This window comes from Talaromyces stipitatus, genomic scaffold, assembly GCF_000003125.1.
Source record: "Talaromyces stipitatus ATCC 10500 scf_1105507295549 genomic scaffold, whole genome shotgun sequence".
Lineage (NCBI taxonomy): Eukaryota > Fungi > Ascomycota > Eurotiomycetes > Eurotiales > Trichocomaceae > Talaromyces > Talaromyces stipitatus.
In genome coordinates this window covers 852,989-872,509 of record NW_002990117.1, presented here as the reverse complement: position 1 = coordinate 872,509, position 19,521 = coordinate 852,989, and the positions used below count along the sequence as shown (strand labels likewise).

Below are 19,521 nucleotides of genomic sequence, written 5' to 3'. Positions count from 1 at the left end.
TCTTACAGACCAGGATCCGAGGCGAAAGCAAGTGCTAGAGGAAAATATTCTGGCACGATTTAAAAGCTTTTGGGTCCTACCTAACAGTATTTCCTCTCTAGCAGACGGTCTTGTGTTTCATTTTAACGCCGCAGATTTAACACAGCGTTATGGCTTCTCATAATCAGTCCTCTGAGGACGTACGTACCGAAACTGATCCGGAGTGGATACAGAGGTTGTTTGAAACTCAACCAGGTACGCAGTACTTGAATGAAATCCACGAGGCTTTCTGCCAACCACTTGCTCCGTGGATAGACGGTCACTAAAGCACAGGAGACGCTGGGGCAGGCTTCTCGGAACCGCCAGACGACTCGACCATTGCAAAATACGGGGAGCCTGGAGACCAGACCTTAGTTATCCGAGCTCTAACGGAACGAGTGGCATACTTGGGGACCCTACTCAGGTAAATAATCCTTCCTTTCTCATCGTCTGCTTGAACTCGTCGCCCGGAGATCATCATCATATCCACGTGTCAAATGGATTATCTCGAGCCGTAACTGGCCAGCAATCGAAGAGACTCTTGATGCTGTGACTCAAACAACAAAGCTCTGGCTTGAATTGAATGAGACATCCATCGCTGAGGCCGTCGATTTCTTCGTCCGCTATAAGGTTCAGCTATTGGCAGAAAAAAAGAATTATAACAATGAGATCCATGAGGCTGTTTCCTAATACTTGTTGTCAAACGCACATGGTACCTTCCTCTGGGTAGCCCTTGGTTTGCGATATAGTCACCAACGTCCCGAAAAGAAACGTTCAGAAGAACCTAGAAGAATTCCCTCCTGGTCTTGATAAGCTTTATAAGCGAATGTTAGATCAAATAAACGATACGGATGATGCTGAACTCTGCAAGTCTCTTCTTGGGGTTATCACGACGGTTTACCGCCCTATCACATTGGACGAATCAGTGTCTTCTATTGACTTACCTGAAGAAGTCACGGACAATTCCAATCTAGCAAAGATTATAGGCCTTTGTGGCTCTTTCCTAACACTCCGAGGACGCACAATCTCTCTTGTTCATTAGTTAGCCAAGGACTTTCTGCTTCGAGAAGCTGTCCATGAGATTTTTCCCAACGGAGCAGACAGTGTGTATTATTCCATATTTTCAATATCATTAGGAGCCATTTCCAGGATACTACGACGTGGCATGCACAACATAGCCCACCCTGGATATCCGACCCACCAGGTCACCCAGCCAGATCCAGACCCGCTCGCTGCGATACGATACACATGTCTCTACTGGATTGATCACCTTAACAGGTGCTCTCCCAGCAAAAACGCGATCGAAGACCTCCAGAATAGTGGCTCAATTGGCAATTTCTTCCAAAATGACTATCTTCATTGGCTCGAGGCTCTTAGCCCATCAAGAAGCTTATCAGTGGGAGTAGATTCGATACTAAGACTTGAGAGTTTGCTAAAGGTCTGTCTTCATCGGTGTAACCAAGGAACTGTTTTAACATTATTTTAGATCACAATGGAGAATTCACAGCTAATTGATAGAGTTCGAGATGCATACCGGTTTATCCTGTACCATAGAATAGCGAATGAGAATCATCCACTTCAAGTGTACGCTTCGGGACTGGTATTTAGCCCGGCCGAGAGCATAACAAGGATCCAATTTGAAACACAAAAACCAAGGTGGATAATTGGGAAACTGTTGGCTTATAGGGAAGGAACATGAAGATCAATCCCCAAACCGTGGTCTCGCGAAGAGGCCTACTCTACACGAAGGGAGCACTAATATAGAGTCAAAAATAGGTTCAAATTCGTTGTCCCGAGGAAGACTCCGAAAGGTGAAAATAAACTATCTAAATACAATGAGGCTCAAAACCTTACGCCAAACAAGGCCCGGATCATGCCGTCAAACCGTTTGCTGAGTCTTCCCCATTGAGCTTAATTCGACGTTGCTCTCCGTCAAATCTTTATGGGGTGTCATGCCAACAATCGTCATTGGGATTCACCGCGGTTCCAACAGAAACCAACCATGGAGGAGCGCTGGAGTGTCTGCCTACAGACCCTCGAGGGACATAATGGCTCGGTCAAATCAGTCATCTTCTCCCATGATTCCAAGCTCCTCGCCTCTGCTTCAGTCAATTACACCGTCAAGGTGTGAGATGCCAGCACCGGCCAATACCTACAGACCTTTAAAGGATATAATAACTTAGTTAGGTCAGTCATCTTCTCTCAGGATTCTAAGCTCCTTGTCTCGGCTTCAGATGATGAGACTATCAAAGTATGGGACGCCAGCACCGGCCAATGCCTACAGACCCTCGAGGGACATGATGGCTTGGCTAACTCGGTCATCTTCTCCCATGATTCCAAGCTCCTCGCCTCGGCTTCTTTCGATCGCACCGTTAATGTGTGGGATGCCAGCACCGGCCAATGCCTACAGGCCCTCGATATTGGAAGAGTCACCTCTGTGAAATCATTCGACATTACCAACTCATACCTTGAAACTGATAACGGTACCGTTTATTCATCTTTAGTTGCGGATATAGGATTGACCAACACCGACTCCGGAGTGCCGCGATTTGAAGGTTATAATGTAAGCCCTAATAATATATGTATCACTTGGAACTCAGAGTATCTGCTATGGTTACCACCGAAGTACCGCCCATACTCTACTGCCGTGTCACTATCGACAATATGTTTTGGTTGCCGTTCGGGCCGAGTGTTATTGTTTACCCTTGATTCCCCGAGATTATTAAATATCCTTCTCGGGCACTGAATCTCTTTTAGATAATGCAGATCTTACAGGATGTTATCTTTTATACTTAGGAAAGGGCGCAGACGGGACCTGATACTCTTGAAAAAGTGGAATGTTTAAAACATTGAGAGTAGAATGGTACTTCAAATGGGAATATATGAAGTAATAACTCAATACTGGTCTTTCTTTTGTTTTAATTTGCTTTCAGTATTGTATGAATAATGCTTCGAACATGCAGATTGGTATGGAGGCCATAATGCCAAGAAATATGGTGATGATGATGATTTATTACGCCCGGAGGGACTAACCCTATAGTTAGGACACTAGTGCGTTAGATATATACAATTTGTGTGTTTCCGACCTGTCCTCCTACAAGCCCCTGCTTTCCTGCTTCGACGTATTTATTTTGGTATCTGAAGTTAAGGCCCCCTTGAGCTATAGTTCCCAACATCTTGTGTGTTAAAAAATTGATAGACCAGCGTAAAGGCTGTCTTCTTTAAGTGTGAAGCGTCCTATCTTCAGTAGCTGCAGCAGAGTCTATCGTATGTGAGGGTGGGAATGGTTAGTTAGTGCTGACTTTACAGTGTCTAACTCGGCTCCTATTCCTGTCCTGTGTCAAGTCTTCCTATTGATATTGCATACATGATTGTCGTTCGTACCGCTTTGATATCTAGTTGCCATTGCTCGGGATCAGATTGTGCCTTTCTTCTAAGGTAGAAGGTAGAATGACAGATTCCCTCTTCTTGTTCCTGTACACTGTAGTATGCCTTCTCTCATTCCTGCCCACTTCGTGCAGCGGAATAGGAAATGCTCTACTGTCTCACTTGCATGGCTACAAATGCAAAGGTCTGACTCTGCGGCTCCTATCTTATTCAGGTAAATGTTAAGCCTACTCATTCCTGTTCGAAGTTGAGCTAGAACCACAGCCTCTTTCTGCTTTAGCCCATCGTACAGGCTACGGGTGTGCTTTCCTGGCAGTACTGAGTCAACTTCTGCATTGACCACTTTCTGATATATATGCAACTGATGTCATCTCGATAACGTTACGATAAAGCTGGCTGCTGGATAATCGTTCATGCTCTCTACCAATCATGTGCCAGAGATTTACTTCAATTCATTCGGTCGTTTTTGAAAATCTATACCCCGTACTATGAAGAAATCCTATTCTTTGCAAACATCTGACTAAGTAGCAGTATAAGTATACAATTGGCTAGAGCACACTGTACCTATTTACTAGGCATACTCAATCCAACCTTATCCGTCTCTCCAGCGCAGCGAAAGCAGACAACATGTCACAAACGAACACAAATGGAAAACATTATTCAAACATAAATATGCCCTTCCTCCGCAGCGGGGCTCGTGGCTTTATGCTCACTTGTAACCTCCCAGCCACAACTCCTTTCAATTCTTACGACGTTCATATTCTGATTTCCTTTGCTTGTCAATTGCTTGAGGCTAAATCTCCGTGGTAATCCCGTTTCAATACGGGTTATAAAATTTCCTTGGCTGCCAAAAGATCGTGTTTCATAGTTTGCAGAACCTATCCTTTCGGGTGTGCCTGAAGGCTTTCTAGCCTGGATGAGGTGGATTGCGTATGTGGGGAGACAGCCAACAATGACTGCTATACAGACCGAACCAAAACGATATCGTTAGTAGGAAATTAAATTCACTAGTATCTGAGATGCATCGTACCTATACCCCCTTCAATCATCTCCCATATTACGATCCATGGGAAAGTCGGCGTATCCACCTTCATCCTGGTACCAATAGTGATTCCTCGAGCGAGTGATGTAACTATGCATATAATACCAACAGAAAATATTGCAGCTGTTCGGCGGTATGTTCCCGTTGGAAGACCGACCCACGATTGATGCAGGAACATGATTGGGAGTGCCATGACTTGATATGAGGTCAGTAAAATGTTAGAACGAATCAGGATTGGTGACCTACTAAGTACATCTGTCAGAATCTCTGATGCAACGAGATAGTAGAGATTTGCGACTTGTGCTCGGACGTCTCGAGGGCTAGTGCAGCCACCTATATTCTGTCAGTGAGTTCACAGGATCTCAGTTATGAGATCTGTACTGACCTGGTCTGAAGTAATCTTGAATCGGAGTACATGAATACAATGTCGAAATCCAATTACCAACATAAGTCTCCGCAATCCATCAGCACATATTCTCAAAAACGTAAAAAAAGAAGGGACGGTATACCAAAATCACAAGCCCAACCACAACCATCCAAGCCCTAATCCACTCAAACTGCTGGTACATCACCCTCTTCGAAAGTGCCAACAACGAGAATTTAACCGACCACAACACCATCGGAAACAGTATATTGCTTGCAAATAATATCTTGAGTTGAAACACTTCATCATCGAACAAGTCGTTATATATAGGCTTCACGTCCGCACTAACGTCCATAATTTGATATGCAACGGGAACCACGACGAGGGTAATTGTAGCGAGGATATTGAAGGTCACATATGCGAAAAGTATGAAGACATCTTCAGGACGAAAGGGCTCCTTTCGTAGGCCGCGGAGAAAGAAGCGGGAGATGACGGCGATTCCGGTGAGAACGATCATCGTATATGCACATGCGTCGACTTGTCGGGAGCTTATTTCATACATTTTGATTTATTTCGTGCTTATTATACATTTTTTTCCCTTCAGATTCGAGTGGCAGAAACAAGTTGACTCCATTGATGCTAACTACCTAGGTATTTCTTATATGGCGATCAAGCTCGGTAGTGTCTTCAAAAATGAGATGGTATGACTCTGATTCCAAGATTCGTAGGTTGGTGATTCTTTGTCCAGAATATCCACTAGTGTCTATCTAGTATATCAGACCTCACAAAGAAATGCCGGAGCCCCCTACCCAGATAGGTATAGGACGAACTATTAGTACTAGAATTAGTATCATACTTGTGACCCAAGAACAGATATACAAACCTAGATAGGTATGGTCCTTGTCCCGGGTCCGGGCAATGATAATGGATGCTTCGAAATTTCTTCGGATTCGTCAATCTTTCTGAGGCTCCAGCCTCCGAGGCTACCTAGGTAGTTGATGTAAATCTGTGTTGACTGGGTAGTAAGATCAGAATAAATTCCTCACTGAACTAGGTTTGGTGGTATTCTGCTAATGGGAGTGTCACAAAGACGAGTATCGATATTAAAGAGACAATAAGAGAGAAGTGATTGTGTTAACTAGCTTAGAGTGATCCGTGTACAGTATGTACTCTTATGTCCTAGTTAATAAAAGACAGTAGGGTAGAACTAAATACATGATCAAATGAGTGTCCTTATATATGGATTCCGAATCATATCCTTCATATCCGTGGACCTGACGGCTATCTGTCGGATTGCTGGGTTAACTTCAGGCCAATCCTGAATAGTAGTTTTACAAGGATGGGAAAAGAAGAAAATAACTAGCAAGATTGTATCTATTCAGTTGTCTGCGGTCCTCTGTCTTTCATACCACAAAATTGGCTTTCTTTTATGTGCTTTAGCACGGGGAATGAGTTCAATTACCCGGTACATTCTCCATAATCTACAATATGATATATCATATATCACGTTTCATGAAAGGTGAGGCATAGTGTTCGGATGCCTCTGATTAGCTGAAAATAGGGGAATGACTTGTCTCCAGGTTTGTTCAAATGTCCTTGTTTTCCTTGTGGTAGATCTCGCGATATTCTAACACTATCATATCCATCATCGTTAGGGCTCTGTTGGCTATGCTTCCTGATTAGTCCTAGCTCTTGTCGGATAATCCTTTGTTCCTTGATGCATTAATCTATCCGCGATAGGCTAATCTATTATTAGCTGTGACTTCTTGATTCTTGTGACAGTAGTATCCTAACTCCAAGAAAAGCATTGTGAGCATACTGCGAGCGCAACCTTGGAATCAAATATACGATGAGCACAAGATATCCATGGATATTCTTCTAAACATCCGACGAATATACGATGCTTTACTTGCACTTGAAGCATCTCATACATTTAGTTCATTATTGATCCCCTGATCCTTTGATAATGATACGTCATCCACTATTGTATATCCGCCTGGAGTACTTCCGTTTCAATCAGCCAATCAGAACAGCGAATTGTTCCACTCGTATTACCGTACAGTCTTTCAGCCTGTTTTTCTCGAGAAATATATCCGAAATACCGATCTCTGTATTACACTAACCCTTGTACAGATTAGCGTCAATGCTGACCGAGATCTTTGTAATCCTCAGCTCAATTCCGATTCGCCATCCTTTATACATTTCGCTTCTACAAACTTCTTCATGTAATCGCCAGCTATAAAAATCATACAGAATATGACCAATAAATTATCAATGAATTGAAATCAGAAACCCTCGGATCTCGAATGATTACGAACTTTCTTCTGTGAACAGTCGTGTATAAATAACCCCACGTTTCTCCTCCCATGAAGCTCTTCCTCTCAATTTTGATTTGCATCACAGCAATTGTTATTGGGATATACATTAATACTCCTATATTCAGTTCAATCACAAGTTTGATACCATCACAAATTCAGAACCAAGTCACTGAACTTCTTTCTCGAGTCAACGATAACACAATCACCACTCCCGTAACAGCGCAAGACACACCACACCAAGAACAGATCGCTCTCCCCGACAAAATGACAACCGCCCGCGCAGTCCGCATGGCCTTCCAAGCCCTCGAACAAGCCGAGGGCGCCGGCGCACGCGTCCGCCGCTCCATCGGTACCCCGAAACTCCGCAACTTCAGCCCCTTTCTGATGCTAGATCACTTCACAATCGGCAAGGGCGCCGGATTCCCCGACCACCCTCACCGCGGCCAAGAAACCATCACCTATTTACTATCGGGCGGCGTAGACCACGAAGATTTCGCCGGCAACCGTGGCACAATCGGACCTGGCGATTTACAATTCATGACAGCCGGAAAGGGCATAATGCACGCCGAAATGCCCCACGAGAATGAAGACGGTAGTCCCAACGTCGGAATGCAATTATGGGTCGATCTCCCCAAAGAACTAAAATACGTCGAACCACGATATAGAGATCTACGTGCTACCGAGATCCCCGTTGCGGAAGTCGATGATGGTCGTGCTATCATCAAAGTGATTAGTGGACAATCGCATGGGGTTGATTCTGTGCGGGACCTGGCTTATACACCTCTGTGGTATTTTGATATCACTATCAAACCGGGTGGTCGTGTTAAGCAGATTTTACCTCTTGGCTGGAATGCGTTTGCATACACATTGGAAGGAGCGACGCATTTTGTCATGGATAACACAGACACAAAACCTATAAAACAATACCACAACGTCGTTTTCCAGCAATCAGGTGATTATATTGAGGCTTATGTCCCGGATAACGCAGAGGAGACGTCGCGTTTTATTCTTGTAGCGGGACAGCCGCTTGACCAGGAGGTGGTTCAATATGGTCCGTTTGTGTGCACGTCAAAGGAGGAAGTGTATCAGGCCATGCTTGATTTCCAGAGTGCGAAGAATGGGTTTGAGAGGAGTTTTGGGTGGCAGAGTGAGATTGGGAAGAGGATGAATCGGTTTTAGCCACGTTTTTTGCGCATGTATTTCTTTATCTTTTATGATCATGATCTATGATATCCTTTTGTATTTACCTTTCTAAATCTCTAGATTTACCAATAAACGTATATAGATAAGCATCCATGTTAAGCTAAATGCATTTTAACCTCAAAATCGCTATTATCCTTGCAATAGTATCACATGATAGGAGAGTAAACACCTGAACCTCATACAAACTCAACAACCACAATCAAATATGCTGGCAACAACAACACTGCTCACCCTCAAGAACCACCGTCAGAACGACAAGCTCTTAATATAAATACATCTCAGGAGCAACAAGGCTACTTGGCAAAATGCAAGTCATACGCCAACCATTTCCTAGCATTAACACTCTCCACATCCAATCCAGTACCGTACGTCAATGGTGCAAAGAAGACGAATGAATAAATCACAGCTGACAGAATCACCATAGTGGCCGCCCATCCGGCGTACAAGGACTGTCGTCCTAATCGCTCTTTGGCGGTACGGAAACGTCCAAGGACCAATCGTCCTCGGCCCGTCGGGTCGACCTTGTAATCGGTCTTGGAGGGTGCGATGGGGTCAAGAGTAAAGATAAACTCGACGAGAGCTGCGGCAACAAGGCACGATGCTAGATGGGCGGGGAGGTAGTGGTGCAAGAAACGTTGACGACCCATCAGCCAGAATGGGAAGTAGTGGGCTGCCCAGCAGAGGAAGAGGAATCCAGTGCTGTTATAAAGCCGACTGCGAGCTCCGGGTCCCCAGACTAATCACTATTAGCAAGTCTACCTATAAATCTCCAGGAGGACACTTACTCTCTTCAATAGCGTCAATACCCCGTCGCAACGACAATTGATCCGCTCCAATAATACCAACAAATACAGCCAACATACTGCTAGCAAACCACCATCCTATAGGGTTACCCAAAAAGTAAATCTGTCCCTTCGTCTCATTGTTCGTCCAGAAACTAACACCGCGGAGAAGGAAAGGCCATTGGAACGGCTCACTGGCGTACGGATGCTCGCTAGTAAGAGCATTATTATGGAAGAACATGGCGCGTTGCAATTCTGCCCATTTGCGAACAAATCCTAATTGCGCCATCTCACGTTCTCGCTTCTCTAGACGAGGTGAACCAGCGGGGATCGAAGGTACTTCTTCAATGTACCATATGTTGCTGGATTGCAAGGTGTTCTTATTGCCGTTAATTTCGGCTTGGTTGTATGCCCAGTCAGGCAGAGGTGTAGTATGTGTCCACATTGCTACACGAGTGGGAACATGAATCAACTTGAACAGACCAGAAAGGGATTGAAAAGTTTGTCCCGGTTTGCCGTTTTCAATCTTGATTTCGAACAGGGTATCATCGTGACGCTCGCCATCGGCTATTTCCTGAGGGACTGTTGTGAATTCCTGATTTGTGGGCATAAGAGGCGAGGCTACATCATGCGTCAAGAGATACGAATTGGTGAAAAGATGCTTAAGCTGAACAATATCACCATTCTTGATTTTATGACCAGTGCGGTCATTCTCGGGGAAAGGAACACTCGGAAGAATTTGCCATTGATTGTTGGTATCGTTGTGCGGGTAACCGGTAACCTGCTGTCCTTGGCTAGAAATACGTCCATCATCATAGCGGAGAGGATAATGATCAAAGTGACTGTGAAGGTACACCTTTGTGTCCTTGTGGCGGATGACAATGTTGTCATAATATTCAAGATCAACTGCATTAGCAGTCAGCGGGTTATCAGAGAGTGTTGCTTGGAACTCCGGAGTCATAAAATCATCACCGGGTCCGGATCGAGTCAAGATGGCGAAATGAACCTGGAACCAAAACAGGTAAAAGAAGAACGGGACGACGAGGAGCGCAAATCCGCGAGCCGCGAAGTGCTGGCTGAATCGGAAGAGGGAAAGGGCTCCTCGTGGGCGGTTGATATCAAGCAAGTTCCAAAGATCAACAATCACGGCAGAACCGATAGTAACAAAGGTGAACATGCCGACATATTTGGTAGAAATGACACAGCTCAGACTGATTCCGGTCAAAAGGAGCCACTTCCACCATTTGCGACCAAACTCGTTATAACGCTGTTTGTAGAACTTGACGTAGCAAAGAATGCTCAAAGCAACGCTCAAGACCAAGCAGGCATCCAATAAGATCAATCTGTCTTCGCCAATATGAGCATTGTCAAAAACCATTAACCCTGACGCCAAAACACAAGCCGGCAAGGAATATCCAGACTCCCACATGATATCAAAGACGACCGGAATTGTCAAAGATCCAAGGGTTGCAGGCAAAGCGCGGTATGCGAGATAGGGGACTTTGTTCGTAATGTATGAATCGCCGATATTCTCAAAAGTGAAGCTGCCATCATAGCCGACCAACCAGCCTACAAAGGCGAACAGCAATTTTGCGAATGGAGGATGAACATCGAAGAAATACGTTCGTTGCAAATAGTAAGAAGCGAACTATTATCGTATTAGAGTCTGATAATTGCCCCAAGGGTACACACAAACAAACTTTTCCGAAATGCACCTCATCAAAGACCACCTCATCGGGATAATTGATCATCCAAAAGCGTGTCACAAAAGCCAATGCAGTCATAACAAACATAGCAACCCAGTAATCCCATTCTGACGGTGGTGGTTTTGTTGCTGTCTTGGAGGATACGGAAAAGTTGCCATGACGGGGGGAAGCTTCAGGTGTTACTGGCTCAACACTGTCCTTCTTCGCACCGCCTCTCTTGCGGAGGGATGGTGTGGAAGACATTTTCGGAGAACCACAGTATAGAAAGGAAGGTTAAATCGCAGACGTAAAGGAAAAATGAAATGGGGATGTTGTAAATCACGGAGCGAACGTAGAGGGGCAGAAGTGACCGCTGCTGCTGGGTCGAACTGTCAGTCAGCCTGACAAAATAATCTCACCTGCAGAGAAAAAGAGAAGGAGAATATACGTTATACTGGAATTAGAAAAGCATCGCAACTTGAATATTAGAAGGAACGTGAATGGCGTTGGCAATATGAGCCATCGAATGGTTGATGGAAGTTGTTGTTTGCGTGTCCTTGGAGCTCTCTCCAGCAATCGGACCCGATGTAGACTCGGCGCTCGGACTCTTTTACTTGGGCCAATAATTGTAGCCCCTACTCTTATATCAACATGATCCATGATAGCTATTTATTTTATGGCTATTTCTCTTTTCCAAATATCTCAAAGACTTTATCGGTATTCACAAATAATAAATAATGCCTAAATAATGTGACGTGTCAGGTATAACGAACAGAAGGAACAGAAGAACAGGCTAAGATGCAAGCAAGAACAACAAACTTCTCGCTAGATGTACGCATATGATATAAAGACATGCAATCCAAACGCCAAACATCCCGCAAGAATGCCTCTCATATTAGACAACGCTTATTCCCGTCAGTCGTCGTCGGATAAACTGAGCAGATCAATCTCAGTGCGAATCAAATTCTGAAACTCCGCTCGCGGCATCCCAGTCGTCTTCGCTAATCGATATAAACTTTTTATACTAGAACCAATGTGCTGCTTAATAGCAATTTCTGACGTAGATCGATTCTCTGCTTCTTGTTCGAGTTTTGCAACTGCAGACCCAGATGAAGCAGATGATGGCCGTGGGTGATTTATCATCATTGATACGAGATCTGCGTGTTCGTTATTTTGTGGGAGAGAAGGATCCCGGGGTGCTGCATCTCGGGATTCGCGAGCCTGTTGCATGATCTTTGCAAAGATATCGCCGTTGAGAGATGATTCTCCAGCTTCCGCGGTGTTTTCGGACGGGTCATGGTTGTCCATCGCAGGTTGTACATCGGCATATTGAGAAAAGTATGCATCTTCCGATACTCCTGATGTAGGGTGATGCATACGGGATACCGGTGTCTTTGAGTATGGTGTCCTGCCCGGTGTGTTGTCATACTGTGCCCAGTAATCGTCCTCGTCCTCGTCACCGTCTTTCTGCCCAACCTGCAACCTGTCGGCCTCGGCATCTCTCAAAGCATCGTCGATAATGCGTTCCCTCGCCTGAATATTTGCCTCGCTGACTGTCTCTGACCAGGTGGTGTCGTTGTCATCCGGACCCTCACATGGCTCCAACTCCGCAATGCGCCAGCCAGGACCGCCGCTATCTGCATCATTCGAGCACCATACATATAACACGTTGAGTTGATATTCAGGTAGACTCAATTTAGACCGTAGCGTCTCCTCGTCGAGACGCTTATATGTTATCGATAAATCCTCCGGGACTTCGATCTCGCCGGAAGCCGGGTGTGGTTCAAAAACGACACCATCTAACAGGCGTGAAACGCGCTCGGCCTTCTCATCACTCCAAGACAATAGTCGCAACCATGAATCGGAGGGCGAAGCCGCAACGGAGCTGAGGAGCTGAACGCGCTGGCGTAGTATAGGAGAAAGAAGAGGAAGTAGTGCGGGAGGAGGCCGAGTTGAGACGAAAGCAGTGGGCAAGCAGGCAAGCAACGGCGGCAAGAGCACTTCAGGTTCCGGAGGCGGGATGTACTCGACCATCCTGGTGGTAAGTCACGTTAGTTATCAAATTCAGCCTCTATTTCCGTGCACGATCTGGCGCATGCGGTATAGATCCATGCAGTTGTTTGTAGAGTCGCGGAAATAAGACAGGTATCTTTGGCGAGATAGAAAGGAGCATACCATGGGGGAACGTCAGTGCGAGATGTGGAATGAAGTTGAGCTTGTGGCCGTTCGTCCGATGTGTTAGTCTCCATTTGCCCGGCAGGTGTTGCACCGTAACTGTGGTGCTGGCAGATTTAATCTTTTGGTTCCTCTCGATGCGGGGCCGCCCCCAGTGTGTTGCACTTGGGGTACGATGTATGTTTCAGAAGGGCTCATATCAATCAGAAAACAAAGCCTGTTGTAATGCTGGACATGTTTCTGAATGTCATCTGCATTTACGGACTGCAAACCCCCAGGCCATGTTACATGGCTTGCTGCCGGTGAGCGGACGGTGGATCGTTGACAGAGGACAGAGACAAGGGACGGAGAATTGAAGCCGCCTAAGTAGCCGATCCTGTCGGAGCTCTTGCCGACGAGTAACAATGCTCAATTTCTTAGGCGCATGAGAGCCTAGAAATGTTGCTTAGGTCGGGAAATATTGAGAATGCAGAAAAAATATTGTAGAGATGGTGATGCGTAGTTAAGTATGGCATGGATTGCAGATTTAAGGCAGGTGCCAGGTGGTGGGACCAGCAAGTGCCACCTTCCTTGCCTGTAGCTGTAGGTACCGCAACTACCTCAAATCTCAAACTTCAGACTTCACATACTTCTATCCCGCTACCTTGCAACTACATGCGTGCTCGCGAAAGAAATGCTAGTTCCTCTTCCAACGGTTTGACAACGTCCCGAGTAAAACCATCACGGGTACCAGCGTCCCCCAGACTTACTCGTTGACCAGCAGAAACCCAAGGAGTATCAAGGCAAGCTTGGATCGTTTCTCGGTATGGTACCGAACAATTATCAGTGATTTAATTACATGATCAGCAGTGGTACACGATCAGCAGTGGCCCAGTCAGTATTCGCGTTCACCTCTACACCGTCCGTCAGATCGTCCGGGATACGGAACGATTCGATGGTCTTTACTGTCTCGAGTTCAATCAGGAGAATCCCCAAAGATAGGATGCTGGGACAAGGGTAGAATTGATTGATATCGAGCCCATCATCCCCGCCGCCTTGGTCAGCACTGAAGACAGATGACAAGTAAGGTTTAGTCAATACGAGTGCACCAAGAGATTCATAGAAGAAAGTGATATGCTCCTTGTTCCATTTCTTGGCCAGCCATGGGTTCTCGCTCAACTGCAGTAGCGCCTGTGCCAATACCAATGCGAGCCTCCTTCTTGTCACCAGGGACATGTTTGGCCCGTTAAGCAAGGCGGACTTCAAAAACACAAGCAGGACAATTTAATGTTGTCAAGAGATTTCACCTGATGTTAAGTCTCAAGGACATAATTCTGACATACTCGATGCTATAATGGGAAGTTCCAGACCCGAATCAAACTCTGTTCAGAAAGCAGCAGGCTTATGTGCCCCTTTGTTTGGTCGTTGCTTCTCATCAACTAATCTCGGCTCGGCGGCGAAAGAAGAGCTTCTGAATGAACAGGGAGGATTGAAGATATGGGCTGGAAATATCGGTATTTTTGCCACCGGAACCGCGTCTGCGGACTACCGATTGCGAAACGACCCAAACATCAAGGAGGCCATGGTCTCAATGCTTGGTAGACTGAGAAGAACACTTCATCAGTTACTTTAACTCCCCACAGTAGCTGACTTAAAGGAGGATTATGGTGAAGGAGGGACAGCCGACAAAGAAGGCTCACAGAAATCCACTTCATCTTCTGAGGCCTCACTCGTTGTTGATCTGGACGAAGAAGAAACTTCTAACAACGCGGGAACCTCCCTCTCTGGCAGCGCCGTACAAAATCTTATAGAGACGTGCAAGGTTACTATAACAAATCTCACCGCCTTTCTGTCGCCATTAAGAAGCCTGTTTTCATATAACGAGAACGCGAAAGTTACAAGGTTTATACAAAAAGAAAAGGGAAAAACAGAACAACATGGCGGAGAAGACATCATATCTGAGTTCCTGGTGCACATCAAATGGCTGTTTAGCTTTAGGTACAGACAGATATCACCTAATATTGCTGAGAGGCTCATTGATGCCCTTGTCTTTCGCCGGAAGAAACTAATATATTGCCAAAGACATCAGGAGAAACTCCAGCACGGGATGGGAGATGCATTTGTGTTGCCATTTGATGAGGCTATCTAATTCACTAATGAAGCACCCTAAGGAAGGAACCCAGTTCACCCACCCGTTGCACGAACATGAAGGATTAATTCACTTTCGGGAGGCGTGATAAGTCAGCTGCAAGTAGGCATGTTTTCCACAACCGATCCTTCATCGGTCAGCCACTTAAAGTCTCCCTTATCTGAAATCAATTGCCCTGTCAGGGGTCACGAAATCGGGCATAACCAGGAGAGAACAGCTCGGCGTACCTCCTTTCCCTACTGTTGACACACAAATCAAGGAGATTATATGCTCGTACTGTTTCCGGGTTATAGATAGTGCTGACGTCAAAGGTCACCGTTGGACATTAGTCAAGCACGCCCTCTCTCACTGCCGCATATGACGCTGCTACTGACTTTACAGTACTAGGCGCCATTTTCTTATTCGAAGACTGCTCTAATTCCAGTCATCACTACAGAACAGTCAACGCATGGGTCAGTCACATGCAATGGCAGCACCCCTTCACTTGGTTCTGACCAGGCCCCCAACATAGGGAACAGCTATTCTTCTCGAAAGATGATTTGACAAACCATATACCATCGGAACATGCGGCAGCTTTTTCTCAACCCCAGTTGGATGTTCTTGCCCAGAAGAATAATGCCCGCCCTGCATCTGAATTGTTTGAAAATCTTAGCCGGACAAGGCAAAGCCACTTTGACACTCTCTCGGATCATCCTTTGTGCCTCTCCTCGGCGTCAGATCAGGTCGCAGTGTCGGATATAGATGCATCAAAAGAGAAGTTTGATAATTCATTGCTGGCTGTTCCGGAAAGGGCGGAAAACAGACGGGAGAAGATTATTCGAGATCATATCGTTTTACACCTTGAGGAGTTTGCTTTGCTATCGTTGCCTGAGGACGAGAACAGCGAGCGTAACCTCAGCATCGGTCTCGAGCAATCAGAAAATGATGGAATAGGCAGGGAGGAACAATATCTTCCTTCTCTAGTATTCGACAGCTCGCCTGAGTAGGGCTCAGATGACGAGATCTCAACAGATAAGAACGTGGATTTATTACATTACAAACCTGACAACTACAGATATTTGCCTCCAGAGGTAGGGGATGCAGCCGACCAAATCTGGCGCTCTGTGCGAAAATATCGGCAAACTAATAGTGGCCAGTCAGAACTTCTTGACATCTCACAAGATTCAACATTGCGGAATTTTGTGGAACAGGCACGAATGAAGCAGAGTAGGGTTGCAATACCTATGATTGTATTGATGAGGACGGTATACAGACGTATGAGGATACGGGAAAGGACATTAACAAGATGCCGGAATTAGCGTCGCCACCAGCGAACGTAGAGGCTGGCCTAGAGCTGGGGTTTGGCAGATAATATGGATATAGCAAATCCCGGTTATAACTAACTACAGGAATGTCTCTTATATCTATGTTAGTCTTAGCACGGAGCGATTGTCTGGCGTCCCATTTGTGATATCTGCGGATTCGATACCTAACCTTGAAGCTGGATTGGATGAATTACTGATCGACAATCTCGCTTTACGGCCGTCTTAGGATAGCATATACCGAAACCTACAGAAGGGAAAGCCAACGAGAATAAACATTGGTAATCTGACGTCCATTCGATGTTTTTACCACGTTTTTCCCGACTGATACGTTGGTATCAACGGTTGTTAATTAGCTATAACAAGACAAGAGGCATTCTGGGACTAATCAAAATTAATACCTTTCAAAAACAATGGTCATACTACTTCCTCGGTGTCAGCTTGACATAGAGAGGATTTTTCCTCCAAATGATCGCGGACTTCTGCTGGGCCCAATTTCTGCTCTCAGATTGCAACTCAACATCGAAATTCCAGAAGAACTCGGCCACGATCAGCTTCATCTCGGCATATGCCAGACTTTATGAAAACATATAAGTGAGTGCTCGCATCTACGTAATTCGATCAAAAGGGGTTACTTACTTCTTCCCGAGACAATTCCTCGGTCCGTGAGAGAATGGATGGAATGCATTCTTATCATCGTTCGCGAAACGAGAATCACCATTATTGAGCCAGCGTTCAGGGTGGAAAGAGTCCGGTTCGAAAAAGTTTTTCGAAGAGCGATAGCACGCATAGTGATGCATCCCAACGCTAGTACCCCCAGGGACAAATTTTCCACAAATGACTTCTCCCGGTTGGGGAGTTGAGCGAGGTAATGCATTGGGCACGGGAGGATACATACGCAGAGACTCTTCGATCACGGCTTGCAGATAGGGTAAATAGGAGACGGTTTGAATGCTAATCTCGGTCTCTTTGGGGAAACATGTGCGGACTTCTTCTGCTAAGCGGGCCAATACGTCAGGGTTCACTAGGAGATAATACAACATGCCGGACAATAGCGACGCTGTTGTTTCGCTACCAGCAAGTAATAGGAGGTTTCCTTGCGAGACCATTTCCTCAAATGTCAGACCGTCAGCCCCGATAGTTTCACGAGATCCCTTGAGCATATAGTGCACTGAGGTATTGTCAGGGTGATTTGCGTCTCAAATAGTCTATAAATGAATCTTACCAAAGTCAGGTCTCTCTGTATCATGGGCTATCCGGCGAGCTAGCTTATCTTTGGCCAGATGATATTGAAACATTCGGTCGTCTAGCAGCTTCTTTGGAGCAATAAGCTTGGTGAAATTTTTCCATGTTAACGGCAACAAACGCCTGAGCAGCCGCTCGATGATACCGAACTGGATCGAACCGAAAACCGTGGAGAGATATCTCGACCACACACCCTGCTTCAGGAGTGAAAATGATTCACCAAAAGCTAGATCTCCAATCACATCGAAAGTTGTGAAGTTGAACCAATGCACCATGTTGACGACGCCATTGCCTGTAGTTGCTCGATCTTTCAGTTGCGCTATAAAAAGGTCGATATACCCCTTAATACAGGCTTCCTGCGCTCTCAGAGCCTTTTCAGAAAAGGCATGTGCTAAGAGCCGCCGCAGCCGGCGATGATGTTCGCCGTTAGCTGCTACCTATTGTTGGTTTTTCCCACATGGTTAGAAACTCTAGTCGCTAGACTGCTCTGGATTAAGGGGATAAATACAATATTCGGCTCCCCATTTGGTGGTAATACGAAAAACTCTCGGTCTTTGTCGAATAGAGCTTTATGACTGCCGGATCGATGGCCTTAGACATTATGAACATCAGTATTATATTCCTATACCCCCCTTTGAAAGAAAAAGGGGGGAAAGGTGGAAAAGGGGGTAGGCTAACCGCAAATTTCTTCCCACGCCTGGCTTGAATTATATGACAAGCTGTTTGGCGCAATGCGCACGACTTCGCCGTAAGTATCGTGCCATTCTTTGACTTTATTATGCTGCGTGCCACTCAATTCGAGAATGGAGATGTAAATGCTGAATGCCCTTCCAAGAAATGGACCAGGATAGGAATGAAGGGGATGGAAATAGAGGTTGTAGACGACTTTTGAAATCGTCCATGCCAAAGCGAGGGCTATAACGGACTTTGTCAAATATCTTGTCGTTAGAGCAGGAAAAAATGGATTTATAAAGGATCGTCATGTACATACTGGTATGGAGATCAAGCTAGAGAGTGGATAGTGGTCGATCCGGTCAAGCGGCATCAAGTAACTCGCCATGGTGACAATGAGTTGCTGCGCGGTCCAGTCTACTTGTCTCTTTCTCGCTTCTGAGGGTTCACTTATAGCATAGAAGAGTCCTATGAATTGAGATCGGTGTAACAAGAAGATTGGTGTTCACGTCACACGCTTCGTGCCTAGGCAGCACATCAATATCGAAGATGGAAGAAGAGCCCGGGGAGATGGAGAGTACGTTAAATACTTCTCAACAAGTCTCGACTCTGGATATGCGCAGTAACAGAAATTCTGTGCACTGTATAATAACGCTCGGTTTATCGGCCGATGCTCGCCCTGATGAACTCGCGATCTCCCGTCTAACCGCCATCCTTGAACCTCCATCATGCACGTTTGTCTCATCTTAACACTTTCACCGATGATTATTCATAAAGTTGTGGGACGTATGTCAGGCTATGGACTTGGTATATCCACCACACACTTCACAGGAGGTCATTTCACTGGTTATCGACGTGAAAATCGACCAGGGGGTGAGCTCCCATGGAGGACGTCAATGTGCGGAGACCCAGCTTCAATCGTCAATGCCATCCACGTACTTGCTCAAGTCGCTCATGCTATGCAACCGTGTAGTACTTAAGTATCTTAAGACGTTCTAAAGACCCATAACAGTGACCCACAAAGTCCAAGATTGACGATCATATGTTACAGGAGAGTGGGACATTCGCTGAGTCAGTGGTTGAACCATGCCTAGGTAGTAGAGACTACGCCATTAATACTAACGGTTTAAGTCTTAACATGCACCGTTATTATACTGTACTATGCCATGCCATCCTATCATACCTGAATATTGCTAATATG

General features: G+C 45.6%; 9 protein-coding genes across 9 annotated transcripts; 3 read left to right on the top strand and 6 right to left on the bottom strand.

Moving 5' to 3' along the window:
- Nucleotides 1-2,020: 2,020 nt before the first annotated feature.
- On the top strand, nt 2,021-2,764 carry TSTA_011910 (katanin P80 subunit, putative; the record flags this gene model as incomplete). The annotated part of the gene is made up of 2 exons (XM_002483271.1): nt 2,021-2,145; nt 2,206-2,764. The coding sequence occupies 2 exons, from the start codon at nt 2,021-2,023 to the stop codon at nt 2,762-2,764; spliced, it is 684 nt and encodes a 227-aa protein (XP_002483316.1).
- A 310-nt stretch (nt 2,765-3,074) lies between these two features.
- TSTA_011900 (uncharacterized protein) lies at nt 3,075-3,424 on the bottom strand (the record flags this gene model as incomplete). The annotated part of the gene is made up of 2 exons (XM_002483270.1): nt 3,075-3,230; nt 3,386-3,424. 2 exons carry the CDS (start codon nt 3,422-3,424, stop codon nt 3,075-3,077), a joined length of 195 nt encoding a protein of 64 aa, XP_002483315.1.
- A 988-nt stretch (nt 3,425-4,412) lies between these two features.
- TSTA_011890 (uncharacterized protein) lies at nt 4,413-5,423 on the bottom strand (the record flags this gene model as incomplete). The annotated part of the gene is made up of 4 exons (XM_002483269.1): nt 4,957-5,423; nt 4,833-4,899; nt 4,694-4,780; nt 4,413-4,642 (listed from the first exon to the last, which is right to left on the bottom strand). The coding sequence occupies exons 1-4, from the start codon at nt 5,371-5,373 to the stop codon at nt 4,413-4,415; spliced, it is 801 nt and encodes a 266-aa protein (XP_002483314.1). The 5' UTR covers nt 5,374-5,423.
- Nucleotides 5,424-7,016: 1,593 nt separating this feature from the next.
- On the top strand, nt 7,017-8,308 carry TSTA_011880 (pirin, putative; the record flags this gene model as incomplete). The annotated part of the gene is made up of 2 exons (XM_002483268.1): nt 7,017-7,219; nt 7,289-8,308. Exons 1-2 carry the CDS (start codon nt 7,178-7,180, stop codon nt 8,306-8,308), a joined length of 1,062 nt encoding a protein of 353 aa, XP_002483313.1. The 5' UTR covers nt 7,017-7,177.
- A 104-nt stretch (nt 8,309-8,412) lies between these two features.
- On the bottom strand, nt 8,413-11,352 carry TSTA_011870 (mannosyltransferase PMTI). The gene is made up of 4 exons (XM_002483267.1): nt 11,248-11,352; nt 10,815-11,175; nt 9,118-10,762; nt 8,413-9,068 (listed from the first exon to the last, which is right to left on the bottom strand). The coding sequence occupies exons 2-4, from the start codon at nt 11,061-11,063 to the stop codon at nt 8,626-8,628; spliced, it is 2,337 nt and encodes a 778-aa protein (XP_002483312.1). The 5' UTR covers nt 11,064-11,175; nt 11,248-11,352; the 3' UTR covers nt 8,413-8,625.
- Nucleotides 11,353-11,498: 146 nt separating this feature from the next.
- On the bottom strand, nt 11,499-13,210 carry TSTA_011860 (uncharacterized protein). The gene is made up of 2 exons (XM_002483266.1): nt 12,975-13,210; nt 11,499-12,834 (listed from the first exon to the last, which is right to left on the bottom strand). Exons 1-2 carry the CDS (start codon nt 13,046-13,048, stop codon nt 11,715-11,717), a joined length of 1,194 nt encoding a protein of 397 aa, XP_002483311.1. The 5' UTR covers nt 13,049-13,210; the 3' UTR covers nt 11,499-11,714.
- Nucleotides 13,211-13,624: 414 nt separating this feature from the next.
- TSTA_011850 (uncharacterized protein) lies at nt 13,625-14,189 on the bottom strand (the record flags this gene model as incomplete). Its single annotated transcript, XM_002483265.1, has 2 exons — nt 13,625-13,761; nt 13,832-14,189. 2 exons carry the CDS (start codon nt 14,187-14,189, stop codon nt 13,625-13,627), a joined length of 495 nt encoding a protein of 164 aa, XP_002483310.1.
- Nucleotides 14,190-14,307: 118 nt separating this feature from the next.
- Nucleotides 14,308-15,102, top strand: TSTA_011840 (uncharacterized protein; the record flags this gene model as incomplete). The annotated part of the gene is made up of 2 exons (XM_002483264.1): nt 14,308-14,551; nt 14,597-15,102. 2 exons carry the CDS (start codon nt 14,308-14,310, stop codon nt 15,100-15,102), a joined length of 750 nt encoding a protein of 249 aa, XP_002483309.1.
- Nucleotides 15,103-16,759: 1,657 nt separating this feature from the next.
- On the bottom strand, nt 16,760-18,865 carry TSTA_011830 (cytochrome P450 monooxygenase, putative). The gene is made up of 6 exons (XM_002483263.1): nt 18,640-18,865; nt 18,327-18,573; nt 18,157-18,239; nt 17,629-18,085; nt 17,043-17,574; nt 16,760-16,979 (listed from the first exon to the last, which is right to left on the bottom strand). The coding sequence occupies exons 1-6, from the start codon at nt 18,706-18,708 to the stop codon at nt 16,826-16,828; spliced, it is 1,542 nt and encodes a 513-aa protein (XP_002483308.1). The 5' UTR covers nt 18,709-18,865; the 3' UTR covers nt 16,760-16,825.
- Nucleotides 18,866-19,521: the final 656 nt, after the last annotated feature.